The 23,763-nt window shown below is 47.0% G+C and overlaps 1 protein-coding gene across 2 annotated transcripts in view; it reads right to left on the reverse strand.

The window, feature by feature from the left end:
- Positions 1-253: 253 nt before the first annotated feature.
- The window catches only part of GTF2IRD1 (GTF2I repeat domain containing 1), a 51,087-nt gene continuing 27,577 nt past the window's right edge, over positions 254-23,763 (reverse strand). Inside the window, exons 17-27 of one of the 2 annotated variants that reach the window (XM_059486857.1) lie at positions 23,570-23,628; positions 22,555-22,620; positions 21,525-21,608; positions 16,461-16,644; positions 15,716-15,744; positions 9,090-9,137; positions 5,067-5,144; positions 2,520-2,712; positions 2,062-2,099; positions 1,299-1,354; positions 254-507 (exon numbers count right to left, since the gene is read on the reverse strand). In XM_059486857.1, coding sequence (XP_059342840.1) covers positions 433-507; positions 1,299-1,354; positions 2,062-2,099; positions 2,520-2,712; positions 5,067-5,144; positions 9,090-9,137; positions 15,716-15,744; positions 16,461-16,644; positions 21,525-21,608; positions 22,555-22,620; positions 23,570-23,628 — 910 coding nt within the window. In that variant the 3' untranslated portion in view covers positions 254-432. Of the gene's footprint in view, positions 508-1,217; positions 1,355-2,061; positions 2,100-2,519; positions 2,713-5,066; positions 5,145-9,089; positions 9,138-15,715; positions 15,745-16,460; positions 16,645-21,524; positions 21,609-22,554; positions 22,621-23,569; positions 23,629-23,763 lie in introns of both variants that reach the window. The other variant, XM_059486856.1, reaches the window with a different exon arrangement.

The following is a 23,763-nucleotide window of genomic DNA, read 5'->3' on the forward strand; positions in this document are numbered from 1 at the left end:
GCTGGCTCCCTCCTGTGTCACCACTGCAGTTTGGTACCACTCCTCTGGCAGCTCTGTACATGAATTTTTACACCTTCGAGCTAAATTAAATGAAGCATTAAAACATTTCAGACCTCTTGGCTTCAGGCACTGATGACACTAAGGAGTCACTGAGCTGCCAAAGCCCAACAAGGCCTGTCCAAGGGGTGCCCTTCTGCCCTTATCCTTACCTATAAATGTTATTTATCAATAAGATATGCAATAAAATAAGTACTTTTAAGAGCAAGGCAACACTTTTTATTTTTATTTAAAAAGGCCTTGGTGGCAGGAATATAGTGTAAAAATCATTGGAAAAACTAAAAGGCATCGATACATATTGGAATATACACTTTTTACATAAATTACATTTATTTATTTTTTCTTTCATTTGAGGTTCTTATTTGATATTGAGGTCTAATAGTTAATAGGTCCTGGGATCTGGACGTTTAGACCACCATAGTCTAACATGTACATGTTCATGGGCCATTGCTGAAAGAGAGAGAGAGAAAAAGAAGGCAAAAGTCTCCGTTAGGGCACAACACAAAACCATGCAAACATCAGATCTCTGACATGTTCCAACAACTGGCTGTTGCTCCCACTTTCCAAGTAAGAGAAAAGAACCAACCCCAAACCAAAACACCACTAGCAAACTTGACAAAAACCCTTCAAAGTTTTTATTTCTCTTGTGCATTTTTGTGGAGTTTTATTTGGTATCATCCACAACCAAAGCCAAACCCTGAAGGAGTGCAGCTGTATGCATCTCTCTGACTTTATCTCCTATTTTTCCTGGTTTGTGGCATTCTAGAACTGCTGCCAGAACTGAGCTAGAGGTACACCCAGGTACAGACCTGAGGTGATGTCACCAGCACTCGTGTTTGAGCCCAGGGGATGGAGGGATTTGCCTGAGCCTGTCTCAGATGCAGCACCCACTAAAGCTGAGGCACACACTGCAGCAATGCAGGAGAGCCCCTGGGGGTGTCAGGCTCGCTCTGCTGACCTCCCCCAGACAAACCCTGCAGAACAAGACAGCCCCACAGGCGTGTCTCCTCCTTTGCCAAACCTGCTCGTGCCACTTTACATCACACTTTATAGGGTTTGTCAGGTGCAGGGAGGTGGTGACAGCTCGAGCAGAACAGAGCAGCATCCTGAAGCAGAAAGATAGGTAGGCAGTAACCCCCCTAATATCTGGAAGGCTTTACCACAAGCGAGATCTGATTTGTTGATGATGTAGACTCCATATTGGAAGAAGAGGAAGAGGAAGAAGAGGAAGAGGAAGATACCGAGTTCCCTTCGGAGATCCTCTTCCGCTTCCGTTTGGGAACACTGATGTCTTTGTCTGCAAGGAGAGAGGGAAGGCATGAGGTGTCCAAGCCCCGAGAGTGGTCCCTAAATGTGGGGGCTCATTTTGCCACTGTGACCTTGCCCTCCACAGAGCATCCCCAGCTGTGCTGCCACTGGTGGCACAGGCTTGGCCTCCATGAGGGGCACAGAGCTGCCAGCTTTGCTCACACTCTGGCATGCTCTGCCTTGCCCCATCTCCCCTCTCCATCCATCCACCTCCTTCCATAAAACACAGGATTGTGGTTATCTCTAGGACTGCTAATTCTGACACATTTGATTAAAACTGTCTGAGATTTATCAGGATGATGGGACAGAGAGAGAAGCACATTCCCAGGGATGACAGAAAACCTTGTTGCCTCAGAAATTCAACTGCTAAGTGATGGCTCAAATTAAGGGCTTTAACCAGGGAATAAATTGCTCACGGTGAGTAAACTGCTAATGGGAGAGGGATAATCACATCCTCCACAACATGCTGAAAGTTTGAGCCAAACAGCCCAGTCTTCCCACAGCTCACAGAAGTGGAATCCTCCAATAGGACAGTTTACTCTGGAACAGATGCTGAGCCTAACTTTTTGTAGGTAGGATCTTCCCCCCATCCTGCTCTGGGTATGTGGGAGGTTCAAACACCTCCTCACAACTCCCATCCATTTTCTCTCCCACAGTGCCAGGAAAGCCATAGTTATGTCCCAGCCCTTCCCTTACCTGTTTGTTTGGCCTCGGTGCAGATTTCAGCAAATGGCCTGTGGAAGAGACAAGGTGTGAGTCAGTGGTTTCACCCTGTGTGCCTGCCTGTGCTGGACACAGCCCAGACCCTGACCCTGAGCTGACTCCTCCAACACCCCCTTGTGTGGAGAGGGGACTTGGAACATCCTGGAGAGAAGCAACCTGAAAGAGCTCAGCTGGATCTCTGAGTTATCAGCCCCCATGCACCTTCCCAGCATCACCATCCCAAATCACAGAAGAAAGAGGGGACAAATTGGCCCTGTAACCCTTCAGTGTGCCCACCCATGGGCAGGCACCTCCCTGCAGCACAGGGATGGAGCAGGTCCACGTGGTGGCTCTGGTGGCCTCAGTGTGAGCTGCTCTGCTTATGGCTGAAGGAGCAAGGACAACACTTAACAAACAGAAGCATCCCCCACCACAAAGCTGGGAAAACTTACTGGAGCTGGTTTATAATCACTATTCGGATGCTCTCCCGTGCCTTCAGGATCTTCTCCAGCCGGTGAATGTCGTAGGTGTTGGGATTTCTGAACGGGATGTCGTCCGGCAGCCCCGTAACCTCCACAGAGTCAGGACTGTCCCTGATGAGTTTATAGGGCACCATGACAGGCCTGTTCAAGCCCAGAGCCTCTCCTGTAAGGGCAGAACAGAGGACAGCACAACAGCTTTACCCTGCAGTGTTGGAACCCAGGACATCCTTCTGGCTGCCCTGGATGGCTCCAGCCCCTGCCAGGGGGCTCAGAGACCTTGACACGCAGCCAAAGACACCTGTGGCTTTGATTTTAACCCATGGAAACAATTACCAACCTTATATGAAGATTTACAAGCCACGAGAGTTTAAATAGAATTGTTACAGACATCTTTTCATGAAAAATCCTTTCCTTAGGATTTCTCCTCCTGAGAAGCTGGGAGGCCTCAGGAACAAAATGTAAACAATGGTTATCTGCTGCTGTGGAATGCAACAGGTGCATCTGGGATTGGCCCATGTTGGATGTTTATAATTAATGGCCAATCACAGTGAGCTGGCTCGGACAGAGAGTCTGGGACAGACCCTTTGTTATCATTCCTTTCTATTCTTAGCTTAGCCAGCCTTCTGATGAAACCTTTTCTTCTATTCTTTTAGTATAGTTTTAATGTAATATATATAATAAAATAATAAATCAGGCCTTCTGAAATATGGAGTCAGATCCTCATCTCTTCCCTCAACCAAAAACCCCTGTGAACACTGGCACATTGAACGTAGTTAATTTATCACAGAGTGAGAAGTAGAATTTTGGGTTTTTAGAAGGGGAGTTTAGAAGTCAAGATGGAGGAATCTGTCCATGCCTTATCCTTCTTTCTTCTTCTTGGCCTCCATCTTCTGCTGTGATGGTGGCACTTTTGGATTGGTTTAGAGTAGAGACAGACTGTCTAACATAGGTGATAGGTATTGGAAAATTATTGTAAATAAAGTACAGGTAGTTTTTAGTATAAAAAGATAACACCACCCCAAGGGTGTCAGTGTGCCACGGACTGACTTGCTAGACAGATCTCACCAGGTCAGAAAAAGAATGTAATAGATAACAGAAAATAAACAACCTTGAGAACCAGAACCAAGGAATCCTGACTCCTTCTTTGATTTCGGGGTTGGGAAAAAGAGACTTTCTGACACCTTGGGGTCATCTCAAGCACAGAAACCCTGAGACTGCAGGGCTCCAGAACCAACCAACTGAAGGACCAAGAGCCCTGGGGGACATTGGGATGCCATGGCTGCTGTGGTGCCCAACCTTTGCTGCAGCCACATCCCACCCATTTTACATGTACCTGCCCAATTTTTGTCTGCTCTGTTAGTCTCCATTTAGAATTCTGCCAGGAGCCTCAGGTGAGTTCAGAACACACACACTGCCACACTTGCCCAAGCCCATGGCTGGACCAGCAGCAGCAGCAGCATGCAAGACAGCCCAGGACAGAGGGGAAATGGAAGAGATTTGCCCATTTCCTCTTGTCTCTGTACATCAGCAGGTCTGGGGGTCACTGGGGTGGAGATCAAAGCCATCTTTGTCATGACATCACTCCTGCCCATTTCTCAAATCAATTTATCTCTTTAGCCTCCACATCCTACGGCAGTGATACACCTTTAATTCCTTGCTGCATTAAAAGTCCAGGTTTACTTCCTCGTGTACAAGTAAACCTGCTGCTCACCTCTCTGGGTACCCCTTCATTTCCTGCTCACTGGGGAGCACAGAACATCCCTCACTCCTGTGCTGTTTCTGACTGTAAGAGCCTGCTCCCACCTTGCATCTCTGCAGCCCCAAAACCTGAAGCTGTTAGGGCTGCACAGCCACATTTCAGGCTTTCCTCCCACAGAGTTTGTCCCATCAAAGGCTGACATCAGACTGAACCAATCCTGCTGCTGTGCTGCATTTTGCCATAACCCCTTCCCCTCTCCAAGGATGAGCTGTGAACAAGAAAATAATGGCCCCACCTGCCAAGAGTGAGACACAGGGACCTACCCCCTGAACCTGACCATGAACTTAAGCTTCTTTGACCAATTTTCAAGCCCATCCCTCCTAGGAATCCCACTAATCCTCATCTCAATAACATTCCAAGCTCTCCTACTACCATCCCTAGACAATTCCAAATTACTAACCAACTCTCAACCCTCCAGCTATGGCTTATCAACCTAGTTACAAAACAACTAATAATACCCCTAGACAAAAAAGGACACAAATGAGCCCTAATTTTAACATCCCTCATAATCTTCCTCCTACTCATTAACCTTCTAGGACTGCTGCCCTACACATTTACCCCAACCACCCAACTATCTATAAACTTAGCCCCAGCCTTCCCCTATCCCTGGGGCCAGGCTGTAACATGGAGCAGCAGGACAATATCTGTGCTGCAGCAGCTGCCATGGGCTTGGGCTATAAATAGAGGCCTTTGTGGAAATAATTTTAGCTGTGGCTGCTCTCAGCCTCACCCTGAGATGCCTACAAGCAGAGACTCACCGTATTTTTCATTGAAAAGCTCTTTCACTTGCTCTCGCAGAATCACCTTCTCTCCAAGCCTGTTGGCATCATCCTCATCTGCAAAAGCAAGAAAGAACAGGGGTCAACTTCACTTGTTTCCTTCTGAGCCCCTGGAAAACCAATCTCACTGACACAGTGCAGGACAGCATCCCTGTCCCCCTGGGCCTGGGGACACCTCAGAGGGGCTGCTCTGTGCTTGCACCCTGCCACACCTTTCAGAGCTGGGCAAAGCAGCTCTAAAATGCGGCCAGGTCCCCATTTGCCATGTGCTGCCACAGCTAAAAGCATTTTATATCCACTTTGCAGGGCTGTAAATGACTAGGAAAAATCCAAAGCAGTGAAGGCTCAAGCCCTCAGTGTCATGAATGCTCCCACAAGGGACATCAAGGAATGAGAGAGCACTTTTTTGGCTAAGCTCCTAAGTGAAGTATTGTTTTATAACATGCCATATAATCAGCTTGGCTTTCCTAGCTTTTTAAATTATCCTCATTGTGCTAAACAGTTTCTCTTCCATTCTCTCATGTCAACCAATGAGCCTAAGTCAGCAGATTTTTACACTCAGCTGTTTAGCATCCTCAGGAGGCTCCAGGACAAATGACTGGGGTCATTACCTCAACCTCTGCCCTAGGGTCAAATAACCCTAAAACCCTAACCTGTCCCTTTAATGCCTTTTTTTTCCACAGAGGTTTAAAGTACCAAGTGAACACACCTCATCTGCCTCTTGCTGTGGTCACCCCAGCAAGCTGGGATGCACAAGGCAGGACCAGCTCAGTGGGGTGGACTCCCCACTTTTGTCTCCTCCCAGAGAAGATCCTCCCTGCACCCAAGGCAGGCACTGTCACCCAGGCTGGAAGCCACTGGGTAAAAATCATGGAACCACTGCATGGTTTGGGTTAAAAAGGACGTTCTAGGACCATCCAGTTCCAAGTTCCTGCCATGGCCAGACACAGCAAGGTGCTCTGTGCAGGTGCTGGCTCAGGTGATGGTGGAGGGTGGCTCAAAAGGGTAGAAAGAGGTGCTGGGAGGTGCTGCCCAAATCCCATCTTGGGATACTAATTGGCATCCTCAGGTGTCTCAAACAACATTAATCACAGTCTTTCTGTTAATGCTTGGAGCCAAGAGGTTTGAACCCAGCCCTCAGGACACTTTGGGGGCAGAGGCTGCATTGTTCAGGCCCTTGTTCAAAGTCCCTTTCCAGCTCTCCTGGAGCCTCTTTAGGCTGGAAGGGGCTCAAGGAACTAGACCAGACTCTAGGTACTCTCCCTAAAGCCTCTTCTTCTCCACGTGAACATTTCCAGCTGTCCCAGCCTGGCTCCAGAGCAGGAGTGCTCCAGCTCTTGGGTGACTTTGTGGCCTCCTCTGGACTCATTCCAGCAGGTTCAGCTCTTTCTTGTGCTGGAGGCCTCAGCCAGATGCAGTGCTTCAGGTGGGGCCTCACAAGAGCTATTCATGATGGGCTTTTACAGTATCATGGTGAACCCTGCAAACCGTGTCATGAGGGATCAAGGCATCCTCTGCCCCCAGTCTGCAGCTATGCAGTTTCATTTTGTGTAATCACATTATTATGATTTTTTTATTATTTTGAGCAATCATATGATTTTTTGTTTTGGTTTCAAGCAAACACACGGCTGGAAGTTTAGTTTTAAATGCAAGGTGAAAATCCACTGCAAGTCCCTGCCCCTTGCATGGGACTGATTTCAGTGCAGAAAGATCCCATCCCACATCTCGGCCAATCTGCTGCTGTGGAGAGAAGCTGGCAACCTCAAACCTCTGCACCCTGCTACTGCAGGGTACAGCCTCAAAAAAACCTCTTTTCCACCTGGAAAACATTTGCTTTGCCTGGATATTACACATACACACACACAAAAAAAAAAAAAAACAACCAAAAAACCAAAACTAAAACAAAAAAACCCCAAAACAAAACCAAAAACAACCCAAGAACTTTCTGCAAAGAGAGCTCAGGGGTGCTTCAAATCTGGAAATGGCAACAAAGCAGCTTGAATGGCATGGAACAAAACATTAAACACAACAGATGGAGATTTCTAAGTGATGCCTTGCAGTGCCACCCTGGAGGCCATGGAGGACCAGAGGGGACAGCCCTGAGGGCTCCCTCTGTGACTTCCTTGTCATCACCGCTCAGTTTCTGGGCTGTACATACGTACCCGTATGGATGTGTAGATGGTAGCAGACAAAGACACACCAAAATTCAGTGTTCTCACTCATTTAATTCTCTGGGACTGAAAAATGCAGCAGGTCTTTCCTTTCTGCCCCAAGTGACCCAAGTGCAAGAAAAAAGATCCCAAGGGATCTTCATTTTTCTACCTTGAGGTGGGCACTACTCCCAAATTCCCATTCTAGGACACAAACAAATGCCATGAAAATCCTGGAACTGAGCATGCATAACAGTGAAGCCAAAGAGGAGCCTCTGGCCAGTGGCACTGCTCCCCAGGGACTTACCCCTCTGTGCCCAGGGAAGAGGGATCTCCATGTCCCTTTGACTTTACCCATTTGGGTTTGGAATTAATCAACTCAGGGAGCAAACTGAAGGAAGAAATAAATCAAGGAAGCCACTAGTGCTTCTGAAATGTGCTGAGTCCTTCCCATAAAGCAGGTTTATCCATGCTGCTGCCTTCAGCTCTGTGTTATCTTTTTTTTTTTTTATTTATTAATTAAAATAGTAGCTAGTTGATTTTTTTTCCCCAATTCTACTTGCCTGAAGTCAGCACCTCTGCACTCCACAGGAATTGACATACAAGTGGTCACATTTTTAAAGCACCACTTTTTTTTCTAAAGCACCACTTCTTTTTTCTTACTTGTCAGAACTTAACATTTCTTTGAGAGACACCAAGCTACTTTTAGTAATTATAAAAACTGAGGTTTAAGTGTCTGCTGTTGGGCAATAGAATCCAAACCACTGCTTATTCTTCTAGTGTCTCAAAAAAACCCACACAAAACCAAATCCAAGGTATCCCATGGATAAACAATGGTTATGTCTGTGTTCCTCATGTCATGTGCAGAACCTGGATCTCAGTGGAGAAGCCACAGCAGAGTTGGGCAGGGTACCCAATGGAGCTTTCTTCCTTTCCATGTCCTCAAATGCTGCTCAGGGGGATTCAGGGGGATGCCTGTCCTCTGTTCAGCCACTGCTCATGGAGTAACAGCCTCCTGTTACCCAAAGACTTGTCCTGAAGCCTGTTTCATCAGGAAAACTGTCCCTGCCCAACACATCTCACTGAGAATATGGCTCAGATCCCTTTTGCAGGCAATCCCAGACTCATCAGAGAGATGCTCAGCTGGCAGGCTGAGGGCAGGCTCCTTACAGCAGCCTGCCCTGAATCCTAAGAGGAGTCTTTCCCCTCCCAGCTTCCATGCTTGCAATTCAGTTATACCCCTGTGTAAATTCAGAATGAATGTGCTGACTTTCCTGAGGCTATTCTGCAGTAACTCAGGTTTAAATGCAGTTGGAATTAGCTTAACATATGTATGTTTTCAGGGCTATAAACTTGTGGCAGCAGCAATTAACACCCAGACCCCCAGCCAGCGTGCCAGCTGGATCTGCTGTAGCTGTGCCATGCCCAGGTCAGCTCCTCCTCACTCCTGTACATCAGTCTGTCTTACATCCCTGGAGCCTTCACCAGCCCTGACCCAGAGTCTGTGTTAAAGCAAAGCAAAACCAACCCCAACCCAAGCTCTCCTTATGAATGGCAAGTGGATTTGTAAGAAATTAATTGCTGGGACACGTGGATGAGGATGAGAAGAACGTGGCAGGTTGGTTTGGCTGGAGTGATGGCAGCGATGCTCAGGGACTACAGCAGCAGTGCTTAGAAATGCAGAAAGGATTAATAACAACAATAAAAACACTGTATCATTCACTTCTGCACACCACAGAAAAAACAATACCTGAAATTTGGGGGGTTTAGACATTTTCATTCCCATATTAACACACAAGTAAGAGCATTTCTTGTCTGCTACCATCTACGATGCACCACCTGAGCTACGTACCATTGAGAGCAGCATAGGCTTTTTCCAAAGATGTTATCCGTCTAGGGGCTACAGCACAAGGTAATGGGAGACAAAAAACAAAAAAAGAGAAAGAAAAAGAGATCCATGAGTGCTGCAGCTTGGTTTCTTGGTCACAAACAAATGCAAAACCCAGGATTAAAGTTCCTCTGGCCCCTTGGCACAGTTTAGGTAGCTAATAACTGCCTGGTACGTTATTTACTGGTGAGCTGGGCTCTCCCCCTCATACCAGGACCTGCTTTGCTGGAATGTGCTTAAGCCTGCAAAAGCATCCCTTTGGCTCTCCTGAGCAGCTCAAGGTCCACATGTGCGTAAGGATGCATGGCCAAATGACAGCATTTATGGCACGTGCCAGAGCAGCGGCAGCTGCCTTGCACAGCTGTTCCAGTGCCAGAGAAGAAAAAAAAAATCTCAGGTTAAAGCAGATGAAAAGCAAACAGGGAGATCGTGACAGTTCTGCATCAATAGGAGAAATGGGAGAGAAAGGAATCCCTAAGGAGAGGCTGGTGTTTGGCACTGACTCCAAAGTGATCAGTGGCATAAAAAGAAATTAACTTCCTCTGGAAAAACAGCAGGGATGGGACTATGGCCTGGATTTGCAGGATGGGCAAAAGGAGGAATGAGGTGGCTCATCCAGACACAGGGAGAGCCAGGGCTGCAGCACCAGGGCAAGGAAGGGGCTCACAGGGGAGGCTCTTGATGCCAAACTGCATGAGCTGACACCAGCAAACAGAAGGGGACTTGGGAGACGTGTCCAAATCTCCTAAGCAGAGGCATAAGCAATCTGAAGTAGCTCCAAGTACCTAGCTCAAAGTACGTGTTCCCCATTTCAAGCAGGCTCAGGAGAGCAGCCACTGCAGCACAGAGCTCTGCTGGTCCCTGCAGGGGGAGGAGAGCCCTTCAGTTCAGCAGCTCAGAGGAACAGAAAACACATGTGGCTCTGGCCAGGGCAGCTGCAGGCACTGAGATCTGGGTGCAGACCCACAGGAGCTGGGGCTCTTCACCCCTGAGCTGCAGGAAGACAAATTCTGCCAAAAGTAGCTGCAGCAGTGCCACTCACGGCCATGCTGCAGGATCTGCCCCAAAATAAGAAATGGTCTCCGCAGCTTGGTGCCCTAAATCTCTGGTGACACCCTGTGGGCAGCACCTGCTGCACTAAATGTGTGGGAATCCACAAAATTAGAGGGTTTTAGGGAAAGCTGCAAAAGGCAGGCCTCAGATACTGCACAATTTTGAGAAGGGCTAAGCAGCAGCCATGAGATAGGTCAGCAGAAAAATTATTTAAACTGTATTTCTGCAGCAAGGGCAAATAGAACAATGGCCTGTGTATTAATGCTTGTCTGAATAGCTATCTAAGCTGCAGAAAGTTTATCTAGTAAGATATTAGGAAGGTTAAAGTTTAATAATGGAGCTCTGTGTGTTGTGTTTTAAGGCTCACAAGCAGCTATTGTATTTGAAATAAGCAAGCATTGTTTAACCAAAGTGTTATTGGATGGAACTACTGTCAATGTGCTTTTGCTTTGTGTGATTGGTCAAGAAGCTTATAAAGTGAGCTGTAACATTAAGTTTTTTGGCCTGCTGCCTGGATTGTGAGCTGCTGGCACCTTCCCATTGTCATAACCATGGAATGAGACTGATGCTGGAAAATAAACAGCTCGAGGTGCTTTCCACATCAGCCCCGTCTGTAAATAATCCCTCTTGCAGGTGCCACTTATGCAGGGGAGAGGAGATGCAGATGGGCCATGCTGGAGCTGAGAAAGCCAAGCTAGAGTCCAAGAGTCCAAGCCAAGAGGAAGCAAGATCCTGGCATGGCTTCTGTCAAGGAGGAATGCAGGCAGGAGCGCAGGCAGGCTGCAGGCAAGGGAGAGAACATATGGCAGGATCTTTCCAGCATGGCTCAGAACTGGTTGAGAAAAGGCAGCATGGCATTTCCTCTGCTTGGCAGCAACTCAAAGGCTTTTGTAGCATTTCAAGGCGCTGTCATGAAATTACCTTAAGAAAGGTAATTCAAATTTCTTGTCCTGTTAATTTAAATGTGGCATTCAGCCCTGAACCGTAGGAAGCATCCCACCAGGTTCAGGGTAACTGTCCTGCACCCCAACGTGCCAGGGTGGAATAGCACCCATCTCATCCTGAAAAATGAGGGGGGCTGGGGTCTCTGAAGGACACAACAGGATGTGAGGGTGGTGGAGAGCAGGAGGAAGGAAAGAGCAGAGTAAACACAAGGCCTTGGATGAGCTGGGTGATGGTGCTGCCCTCTGGACAGCGAGGATGCCACACACAGAGGCAAATGGGAAAAGGAGAGCAAAGCTAGGGAAAGAAAAAGGTGACTGGAATCACAAACATGCTTATAAACAGGCTTTGAAGCTCCACAGCTATTCACACCTGCTGGAATTTTAACCCTCATAATTATCCATATATAAAAATATATATTTTTATACACAAACACACACACACACACATATATTCAACCTGCCTTAATTTTCACCTTAGCCTAGAAACAGTGACCAATTGAACACTCAAAAATAAACACCCCAGGCCTTGCTGGTGGGTTAAAAAGGGTTGGGGGTGAAGGGAGATGGATATGGACTTTGAAAAGCAACCTGGTGATGGAGCAAGATGTGCTCAGCCCTCATCACAGGTTTCCTCTTTTCTATTTTTCTTGCTAGGAGTTTCCAATGCGAGGCACATCTCATCAAAGTCTTGAGGAGGATTGTGCTCTTGTGATTAAAAAAAGAAATATATATATATATATATATATATATATATATATATATATAAAGGATGCCTGGATGTGTGGGTTTTTTAATTAAATAACACTGCCTGCCCTACTTTATTAATTGGAGTATGAAAAATAATCTATCATGATGGTAGGGAGCTTGGGGAATAGGACAGATGGAGCTGGTCTACATTTTCAGTCAAAGCACACTAAAATTAACATACAGAAAGATTTTTTTGTGTGTGTATGGGTGTGTGTGTGCTAGATTACTTATGCTTGATAGTATTTTTCAAAGGCTCATATTAAGCCAGTTTAGTATCTGTGCCTCAGCAAAGAAAAGACAAAAGGATGAGCGTAGTGTTTGTAGCACTAGAGCTTCACCTCTGCTCACTCACTCCTGTTTAATGCTGAAAGATCTTGCTGCTTTCCAAAAGGGGTTTTGAAAGTCTCTTTTGCAGAGCAGAGACCAGCAGTGTGGAGAAGAGGCACTGGGAATCAAAAGGAAAACCTCTGGATGCCAGGAGGGTTTGTGCTCCTGGGCTGCAGGCCCTGGGGAAGCCATGCAGGTGAAGGGCTGGCACTGGTGGCCTCAGGGCCATTGTCCCATCTTTGAGAGGCTGCAAGCCTGCACTGCTGAAGGGCTTTTTTCCAAAAATGAGCCTCATTCCCTGCAAAATCCACCTCCTTCTGCAAACAGCATCCCTGCAGGCACACAGCCCCCAGCTGCTTCTGCACTAGAACTCCTCCATCTCCCATTCAAGGAAAAACACCATCTCAACATACAAATTACAGATTATATTGAGAAAAAGGCACATGAGGCACTTAGATTATATTGAAATCCTTTTACCTGTTTCTGTTACACTTAAAAAATGGGTGTCCCCAAAAGAAAGAGATCTGGTCCTGCAGTTACCAGGAATGCTCTTTGCAATTGTGCTGGTTCTGCAGCACAGCAATGCAGGAGGTGCACAGCTTTAAAACATATTAAACCCCATAAAGGTTTAACTTTAAAGGTTAAAGGTTTAACCTAGAGGCAACTAAAATCACTCCACAGTCATTTTATTTTGAAATTACATTAAATTTCCCTTTTTCCTAAACACCTGTACACTTCATGTAATTTCTTAGCCAAAATTATCCACAAAACCCATTAGCTCTCCTCACATTTATGATGTTACCTCCTGAGCTTTCCAGCTTTTAGAGACCTCTGCAATGCCATCCCTGGGAGTAACTACTGCTTTCATTTTAACCCTCCTCTGTGAAATAAAAGTGATTTTCATTGACTTTATTTTAATGCCAAGCATGCTGCTGCTCTTCATTTTACATTACAGGGCTTCACTACACAACATTGAAGACTCTTTAATTTAAATTTTTAGTGACCTGTGGCTAGTTGGAACTCATTCATTTTGTTAAGGCAGATGAAAAGCAATCAAAGCCAAGGCAGTGATTGCAACACTGTTCTGCCACCAACCACTTTGGGGTAGTGGGGTGGAAAATCAAACAATGGGTTAATTGTTGCCAGTAGGGATTAGGGAGGGGCAAAATACAATCAGCTCTTTTCTGGAAGAGACATTCCAGTGGTAATCTGACTACTAAAAATACTTATGAGTCCTGAAAATGTCTCTGAAGATTTGGCAAATATGGGAAATTGTCTATAACAAATTGAGATGTTAAGTAAGAAAAAACCCTCACCTGCATCTGCTCTTATTTAAAACCTCAGTGGGAGGAGAGGGAGTGAAGCACCCAGCCTACCAGGGATGCTGTGACCTGCTGAGCCCACTTGGGTGCAGAAATACACATAAAATATGTGTTTGGGTTTGTGCTGGAAGGCTGGTCTGTGAGGGGAGCATTCAGCTGGAGGAGGAGGGAAAAATGTGCATTAAAAAGAAAATCAATTTCCTCTCCATCTCTTTTTCTCAGGCTGTGTCTCCCAGCCAGGCAGCAGCCTGAAGTATTTCCCTTCTGATGTGCTCCCTTGTTAATGGTGTGATTTGTGTCAGATTGTTGCCTGATAAAGGACACAAAACTCGGATAAGTTTTGTGTGGTGCTTTATTAAGGGCCCGGGAGCCTGTGGACTAGCGTCCCAAGTCAGAGCCCCAACTTCACGTACAGGTGCTTCCCTTTTTATGTGATTTGCATACATGCGATTCATAACAAGGTCTCCAAGAAACAGTTCCCCTGGCCTAGCAACAGACCCCTTGTGATACATTCCTTAGTTCACAAACAAAATCATAAATCTTCTGCTTATCTTATTCTAAAACCATTGTATGCTGCCTCCAGACAGGTTAGCATTCTTACTTTCCTACACTAGTTTAAATATTTATGAAGTTCCTAAGACTACCTGCTAAGTTACACACGAATCCCAACACATACTATCAACGGCTACAGAACTGTTTTTAACAAACCAATTTGCACACAACTCATAACTAAACTGTAATTAAAAATTTCGCTATATTTCATTTCTTTTTCCAACAAGATCAACATCTCTTATCAGAATTTTACTGTTTAGAGCAGGGGAATGGAGAAACAAGACATGGCTGGAGGAGTGCACACACAGCCATGGGATTCTGTGGAAAACCAGAGTTCTGCAAAACTTGGGCTTCAGTGAGGGCTCATTTTAGGTCCAGCTGATGTGAAGTGGCACATTTGGACTAAAAGACACAAGTCTAAGGCCAAGTTCCACAGAGGTCTTGGGGGACCTCCCTTGAGGTCCTTGGCTGGGCCCTAAACAGGAACACAGAATTGAACACATGGACCATGCCTGAATCTCCTAGAACTGAACACATGGATCATGCCTCAATTTCCTAGAAGTGAACACATGGACCATGCCTGAATTTCCTAGAACTGAACAAATGGATCATGCCTGAATTTCCTAGAAGTGAACAAACATGGACCATGCCTGAATCTCCTAGAACTGAACACATGGACCATGCCTGAATTTCCTAGAATTGAACACATGGACCATGCCTGAATCTCCTAGAATTGAAGACATGGACCATGCCTGAATTTCCTAGAAGTGAACACGTGGACCATGCCTGAATTTCACTGACAGCTCACCTTTTGTTAGAGCTCTAACACCTTTCTGCTATTCCCAATAAGGGCATATAAATGTTTTCTTGTCTGTCATATTTGTCTTTCCTAAACTGTGCCATTGCCATGGAGGCTGGCCAAGGAAATGGGAAGGCATGAATAAAGATGACAAGGTTCTTTGCACCCATCTGTGCTCTTCCAACAGTTGTAATTACAGACATTTAAAATCAAGACAGGTTTTTACCCACATTTCTGACAGCAACTCTCTTTCCTGAGCAGCCAAGAAATGAGAGACAGCTACTGCAGGGACTGACAGTGAAGGACATGGCTCTGGGATGATGGTTTGAGCAGCTGGGTATGGAGTGCACCCTGGACACCCTGTCCTCTCCTCTGCCATACTATATCATGCTATATCCCTGCTGTATCTGCCTGTGGAATGTTCAGGAGCTGGAGTGGACCTTCACCTCCATGCTACTGCAGCCCAGCATGGATCCTTGTGGTTAATCAAAACCTTCCCTCTCCACCCAACCCACCAGCTCTTTACAACACTGATTTATTTAAAGAAAACACTTAAGAAACTGGGTGCTTTCTTAAATACAGAAAACAGATCCTTGCCCTAGATTAGCTCTTAGAAAATGCCATCATTTCAAGGCAACAGCAGCAGTACTTTTGGTGATGCTAAGGCCCAATGTCTCAGGCAGCAAACAACAATAAAACCAAAGTGGGAAAGCCCAGGAAAGTGAAGTAGAACAACCTTCCTCCAGCTGATAAAATTATTGCTTGCCATCCACAGTTTACAACTCCCTGAGCACCACTTAACACCTAGTCAATGCATTGCTTAGGCAGAAAGGTATCATCTCTTACCGGGTTTGGGGATGAGTCCTTGAAAAGGCCTGTGAAAAACAAGGAGAAAAGGAGATTTAAAATGAGATGGTACCAGGAAGCAAGCATGCCTTGGCTGAACAGCCTCCTGAGGCCCATGGAAGGCTGGGATCAGCCTGTCCTGCACACAACTCATGTGGGAGCAGCAGGAGCTCTGTGGGGATGAGGGCCCTGCTTGGGGCAGCAGGATGTACCTCATGCCCCATTGATAAGAAGACAAACAACATGGTCCACCAAAAGGGTGACAGAGCCACTCTTGAACCCATTTTCTTCCTGACTCACCTTAGTGTGATACATCACTGAAGGGCTTTTCCCTCCCTTCCCACTTGTGTCCACCCCCTTTGGCTGTGAAACACAGAGGATCCTGACATGAACAGAGGGCGCTAAAGCACAGCAGGGCTCTGAGCACTGCCCTGCATCAGCAATAATCTGTCTCAAGCCTCTAAAAAAGGGGCTGGGATCTCTCTGCCTGGAGATCAATCACACCAAGCACCTTCTTGTCCTGCCACTGCCTTCCCCATCACCTCCTCAGGCAGTGGATGGGAAGAAAGCAGGAGTGTCTGTTTTATGGTCCCCTCCTTTCTGATGACCCATTAGCTGCCACCTCAATTGCTGCCTCGGGGGCTGGAGGCACTTACAGGCCTGCAGAGCAGGGAGTGCCTTTAGGGGGGCTCCCTCCTCTCCCCCTCTCTGCTCCACAGGATGGCTGACACCTCTCACCGCCTACCTTGTCACAGTGAACTTGATTTTATCAGCAACAGCCAGGATCCTCTCCAGGTTCTGGGAGCCAAAGGTGCAGGGCTTCCTGAAGGGGATCCCAGGAGGCAGTCCCTCAATGATCACCGACCCTGGGTTGCTCTTAATGCGTTTGTAGGGCACTTGCACAGGGTATTTAATCCCCAAGGCCTCACCTAGGAGAGAAGTGAGTGGTAATTAAGTAGTGAGAATGCCAGGGATGCCATTTCTGCTGCAGTTCTGGTTTTACCAGAGCCCTACCAAGGCACAGCACAGTGTGAGCAGGCTGCTGAGGCACCAGGTCAGCATTAAATCAAGGACCAGCATTTTCAGGCTGCCTCCATGATGGCAGTGGAGGGGTTCAAACAGGCACATGTGTGCAGCAGAGCTCATGGGGCTGAGGAGATGCCCTGTCCTGCATCATGGTGCCCATGCACTGCAGTGGGAGGGATGGGAAGCTGCTGCTCTTTGTTTGGGATGTTATTTGGAGATAACTCCACAGCTATGATCCCTCTATGGGATTGAGGTTACAATTTCCTTTCCTGGACAAGTCTAACCCCTGCTGGAACTTCAGTACATTGGTGAGATCAATGTGTGGGGCAACAGAGCAGAAGAAGCTTTTGAGAAAGGGGAAAAAGTAACCCAAGTCCTCCTGAAGGCCAGATTTGCCATAAAGCAAACTAAAGTCAAGGGACCTGCCTAGGAAATTCAGTTTTTAGGAGCAAAATGGCAAGATGGATGTTGTCAGATTCCAATGGAAATGGTCAACAAAACAGCTCTGTCCTCAGCAAACAGCAAAAGGAAACAGGCTTTCCTTGGGTGCTGTTGGGATTTGGAGGATACATATTACAGATTACAGTCAGATTGTAAACCTTCTCTATCACATGGCATGGAAGAAGAATGGTTTTAGGTGGGGTCCTGAGCAACAACAAGTTCTTGAACAAATCAAACAGGAGATTGTTCATGCTGTAGCCCTTGGGTCAGTCAGGACAGGATGCAAAGGATGTGCTCTGCACCACAGCTGGGGAGAATGGTCCTCCCTGGAGCCTCTGGCAGAGGGTACCTGGAGAGATTCCAGAACAACCCCTGGGCTTCTGGAGCTGGGAATATGAGCTATGTGAGGCCAGCTACACCCCAACTGAAAAAGAGACACTGCCTGCTTATGAAGGGCTTTGAGCTGCTTCAGAAGTGACTGGCACCACAGCAGAGCTGCTTTTGGCACCCCAGCCACCAGTGCTGGGCTGGGTGTTCAGAGGGAAAGGCCCTGCAGCACACACTGATGACACAGGGACTGTGTGGGTAGCACTGATCACACAGAGAGCTTGAACAGGAAATCCCAACCACCCTGGGATCCTGGGAGTCACCATGGGCTGGCCTGAGGGTGAAAATTTTCAACTGTTGTCATCATCTGTGACCGTGTTCACAGGGGTCTCAGGTTGAGGGAAGAGATGAGGATCTGACTCCATGTTTCAGAAGGCTGATTTATTATTTTATGATATATATTATATTAAAACTATACTAAAAGAATAGAAGAAAAGGTTTCAATCAGAAGGTTGGCTAAGCTAAGAATAGAAAGGCAAGAATGATAACAAAGGCTCTGTCTTGGACTATCTCTCTGAGCCAGCTGACTGTGATTGGCCATTAATTAGAAACAACCACATGAGACCAATCACAGATGCACCTGTTGCATTCCACAGCAGCAGATAATCAATGTTTACATTTTGTTCCTGAGGCCTCTCTGGAGGAAAAATTCTAAAGAAAGGATTTTTCATAAAAAGATGTCTGTGACAATTATCATCAGTGAATAGAAGGTGACATGTGCTGAGGAGGCCCCACCATACAACCAGCTACCAGAAAATGAAAAGCAATCCACTCTCTCCACTGACACTTCTTGTCATGTTGTAGGGACTCAGAGAAAATGGAAAGCTGCCATATGGAGTCACATGGTGTGGAGTCACATGGTGAGTCACAGAAGCTGTCAAGGAACACCGTGGATCAAGTCAGGCTGCTGACTGAGCTGAAAGTTGTCCAGCTGCCTCTAGATAGTGCTGAGCAAGAGGAATGGCCAGTGCTCTACCTCTGCACTGACACGTGGATGGCAGCAAATGCTCTGGAGGGGTGCCTGGACCAATGGAAAATGACCAGTGGGCAGTACAGAGGGAAACCCACCTGGGCTGCTCAAGTGTGACAAGACATTACAGCCCAGGTAGAGAAGTCAGCTGTAAAAGCCTGTCATTTTAGATGCAGACATACAGGAGAGTCAGGCTACTGAGGGGTATCACAACAATGGGCAGGTGGATTGGGCTGCCAAGGGTAAAGTATTTCTGGCAGATCTGGCCTGGCAACATAGGGGTGAATTATTTCTAGCTCAGTGACACCTGACACCTCAGGTCATCAAGGAAAAGCTGCAGCACACAGATGATTTCGTGATGGAGGTGTGGACTCAACCATGGTCACCATCTGCCAGTTATCCAAGAATGTGAAACATGAGCTGAGATCAAAGCAAGCCAAGTGGGTAAAGCCCCTGTGGGGGGCAGTGGTCTAAATATAAGCGTGGGGAACCTGCCAGATTGATTGCATCACGCTGCCTGAACCTGCCAAGGCAAGCACTGCATGCTCACAGTGCTAGAAGGCACCACTGGATGCTTGAGGACCTACCCTGGGCCTCACACCACATCCTGTGCCTTGAAAAGCAGGTCTTGTGGCAACAGGGCACACTGAAAGAACTGCGCTGGGCAATGGGACTCACTTCAAAAATAGCCTCATTCACACCTGGGCCAGAAAGCTTGGGATTGGGTGGGTGTATCACACTGCCTGTTGTGGCAGCAGCTCTCTGGCCACAGAGAGAAACAGATAATCTCCCAGGCATAGTGCTGGGAAAGGCTGTGAAATGATCAGAGAAAAGAGTGAGAAACAATTCTTAACTTGCTGCACCTGTTGTTGTGAACATGTGGAATGTGTTAAGGAGATTTGTTCACCAAAGGATGGTTTCTTAATTAGCCAGTGGTGATGGTGTTTGGATTGGACCAATGAGGTCCAGCTGTATTGTAACTGTCTACAAATGAGTAATGGGTTTCTTAATAAAGGCTATTATTCAGCTTTCTGAAATACATGGAGTCCATGCCAATTATTACCCAGCCAATAAGACAAGCTTGCTTGCTAAGATACCCAATCACAGATCAGAGAATTAACTAGATCTGAAAAGATCTTTGAGATAATCAAGTCCAACCTATGACCTAACACCACCGTATCAACTACACCATGGCACTAAGGGCCACATCCAATCTTTATTTAAACACATCCAGGGATGGTGACTCCACCACCTTCCTGGGCAGCACATTCCAATGCCCAATCACTCTTTCTGTGAAGATTTTTTTTCCTAATGTCCAGCCTAAACTTCCTCTGGTGAAGCTTAAGACTGTGTCCTCTCATTCTGTTGGTAGCGTGGGAGAAGAGACCAACCCCACCTGGCTGCACCCTCCTGGTCAGGGGTTGCAGAGAGTGATGGAGTTTTCCCTGAGACTCCTCTTCTCCAGGCTAAACAACCCCAGTTCACTCAGCCTCTCCTCACAGGGCTTCAACCCTTCACCAGCCTTACGGCATTCAAGCATCTCAATCTCCTGCCTGGGGGACCCAGAATGGGACACAACACTCAAGGTGTGGCCTAACCAGTACAGAGTACATGCAGCAGCCTCTGGGAAAACAGAATGGTACAATTCACTGTTAAAATTCACACTGACAGCAATGCCTGGGGAACCTTCAAACATTGAGATCTACATTTAGCAAAGGCCACCTGGTTAGTTAATACCAATCAGGCTGGCCTTGCCCAATCAAAACCTCCATGTGCTGCAGAAGAGAATGAAGTCCCCGTGGTGCACATAGAAAATGTGTTAGGGAAGGCAGTTTGGATTAGTCCTGCCTCAAGCAAAGGCAAACCTATCTGTGGGATTGTTTTTGCCCAAGGACCTGTGTGCACTTGGTGGGTGATGCAGAGGGACAGGGAAACATGATGTATCCCTCCAGGGAAATTGATTTTTGGGTGAGAACAGTTTGTAATGTTGAACTGTATAATATGTAATGTTGAATTGTATAATACTGGCTTCTGAGTGACACTGCCCATGACTGCCATGGCCAATGAGGATGGGCTGCTCCAGATACACCAGCCATGAGCTGGAGATGCAGCAACCAGCCAAAAGCAGAGCTGCCCTGTGGAAGAACTCTAAGATGGATAGAACCCACAACCATGGTCTAAATGAACTCAACAAACACCTTGGAGGAACAACAGTGACTATGGAAATGATATCTGTGCTTGTGGATACACACACACATATGTATATAGTTGGAAATGTAGAATTTTGGCACAATGTAAGTGGTATAGAATGAGGGGTTCTGGCCAGGACAGGGTTAATTTTTGCAGTAGCCAGAAGAGGGCAAGGATAGGAGCTAGAGCTTATTCTCCATCACCTCACATCATTTTCCAGGAATGAGGGAAGGGGTCCCTTCTGGTCAAGCACAAGTGGCAGAGGGAGTGGTCAGGTAGTGCTGGTTCCCTCTGTTACTGATATTGTTGCTGTTACTGTTGGTTTTCTTATTCCATGGCTGTTTCCAGTAAACTCATATCTCAATAGGTGATTTTTACCCTCTGTGCCTCCAAGTGTCCTCTCCAACCCACAGCAAGGGGGTCGGACAAGTGAGTGAGGAGTGCATGGTTTGCAATGCTTCAGCAGGAACACTAAGCTGGGGTATAACATTCCTAAACCTCAAAATGGGGAAAATAGCATTTCCTTCTCTAGGCACAGGAGGAGAAGCATTTTCCTGTCCCCCAGTGCTCCCCATGGCCTGCTCCTATTCCCTTCCCAACTTCCCACAGCTCCTGCAGCAAACAGGGCCAAATCCCAGACCTGCCATTCCCTCCTGGCTCTCCTAAGTACCAGCAGCTCAAGGGGGAGATGAGAAAAAGTACCCAGCAGGAAGGAATCAGGGGCACAAGGGAAAGATAAAGAGCAAAAAATTAGGAGGGAGTAAGGGGGGGAATAAAACAAGCCTGGATTCTCACCATATTTCTTATTGAACAGGTCCTGGACTTGTTCCCGCAGCGTATTAGCAATGTCTATTCTGGAAAGCCTGGCATCATAATTTTCTGTAAAATAAAGAAACAATTATAGATTTCTGCTGGTATATTAAAAGGCACTCTATGACTTTTAAGTAATGCCATTTTCTAATTATAGGAAAGCCCTTATCTTGCAATTAGCTAATCTGTGGAGTGGGTCATTCAAAGTCCTTAAAAATAATCTAAACAGAAATATGTTGGGTTATTTTTCCCTCGCCTGTTTGCTAAGAATAAAAGCCACGTGAAATCGAAGATTCAGTTGTGATAATTACTGGCATTAAAATATAACACACTCCAAAGCCTCTCAGAGAAACCAAAGGCTTTGAAAAAGCTCTCCATCCTTGTGCAAACCCTCAGAGGCCTCCAGGGCCCAAGAAGAGATGCCTGAGCAGGGCAGCACTTGCCTGTCCAGCCCACAGCAGCTTCTCCCCAGCACTCTGTCCCCCAGGGGAGCCACCATACTGCTGCCAGCTAAACTCGAGTGGCATTTATACAAACATCACACAGGTGGAAAAAGCCCCAGAAAAGGCAAACCCCTAGGCTTGGAAACTTAATTATGCATCTCACAAGGTCAGACAGGGAGATAAGCCAAGCTGGTTAATTAGGGCACCATGCAGAGCGCTTCAAACTTCTCCTTAGACCTGTGGGACTGCCTGTTCTGGCTGCTCATCTTGTGTTGTAGTTCCCTGTGGTCAGGACAGGGTTAATTTTTGCAGTAGCCAGGAGAGGGCAAGGCTAGGACCTAGAGCTTATTCTGTATCACCTCACATCATTTTCCAGGAATGAGGGAAGGAGTCCTTTCTGGTCAAGTAAGTGTGGCCATCCTCTCATCCCACCTCCTTCTCAACCTCGTCTTGCTCCTCTGCCAACCCCACAAGCCCCAAAGCCTGCAGCACCCCCTTCCCACGTGTGTCCCATGCACCCCCAGAGCAGGCAGGGGCTGTTCCTCAGCCCCCACGTGTCTGCAGCCCCACACCTTGGAATCCCTGTCTCTTCACAGCGTCCTCCAGCAGCGCCTCGCTCGAGTCCCTCTCGTCGGCAGCTGAGACAGGGGACACAAGAGGAGTTAGAACCACAGCACTGCCAAGGGGGATGCATGGGAGGGGGTTTCCAGCCAAAAAACAAGGTGGGGAAGGTTATGATGCTTGTATCCCCATTCATGCTGGATATCATGTTCTGTGCCTTTAGGACTGGCTCTGAAGAGTGAAAGTTTTGTTTGGGTTTTCTTATCAGCCTGGCAGACACACAGACAGGGCAGTGCATGGTGCTGCTTTTGCTTTTTGCTTTGCTCTCTCGCTCTTGCTTTTGCTCGCTCTTGCTTCTGCTCATTAGTTTAGCTCAGCAGTCCCAATTTCTTCCTGGACTGTTTCTCCTTTCCTTTTTGGACCCACTCGAGCCTGCTCCGGGCTGGGCCCTGGGAACACCGAGAGTTTGCACCTTGTGGCTGCAGCAGCTGCCCCAGCACAGGAGGGACTGAGAACAGAGCAACCACCCCCAGAGAGACTTTCTGAATTTGTTCTGAATTTGTCATCTTTGTCAGAGCAGTGACAGAGTGGTGTCACCTGGTATTGTTCATTCTGTGTGCTGGGGGTGCTGTGCCTGTTAAATAAACAGGTTATTTCCATTTCTCTCTGAGGAATCCTTCCCAAACCGGTTGTGGGGAGACACCATGTAGGTTTGCTTACTGGAGGGGCCTCTTTGGAGATTCTCTACCAAATTTGCCCTAAACCAGGACAAAATCTGGCTCCCAATGTGGGGCTCGAGAAAGAGTGGAAAAACCCTGTTTTGAGTGCATTTTGGTTGCCATTACTCTGTGTTTGTATAAAGCAGTTAATAGCCATGCTTTTTGAATTCATAATGTCTATTGGGGTGAAGGCTTGCATGCATTTGTGGTCCTTAGGGTTTTTTGAGATCTTAAGGCTGTAGGAAACCACTCTCAGTCCTCTCCTACCCAGACCTTAGCAGCCCAGCTGCTGGGTGTCTCAGCCTACCTTTGGCTGCTGGGCTGTCTGACACCGACTCCTTTGCGCCCTCCGCCAGCAGCTCCGGTCTGGAAAACAGGGAGAAGCAGAGGGCATGTGAGTGACCTCCCTGGCAGGGACAAAATGCTGCTCCAGCATCCTCAGGACACCTCTCCCACAGCCACAAACCATTCACTTAGTCTGGCTAATGCTGTTTAAAAGGT

Source organism: Ammospiza nelsoni, chromosome 21 (assembly GCF_027579445.1).
Source record: "Ammospiza nelsoni isolate bAmmNel1 chromosome 21, bAmmNel1.pri, whole genome shotgun sequence".
NCBI lineage: Eukaryota > Metazoa > Chordata > Aves > Passeriformes > Passerellidae > Ammospiza > Ammospiza nelsoni.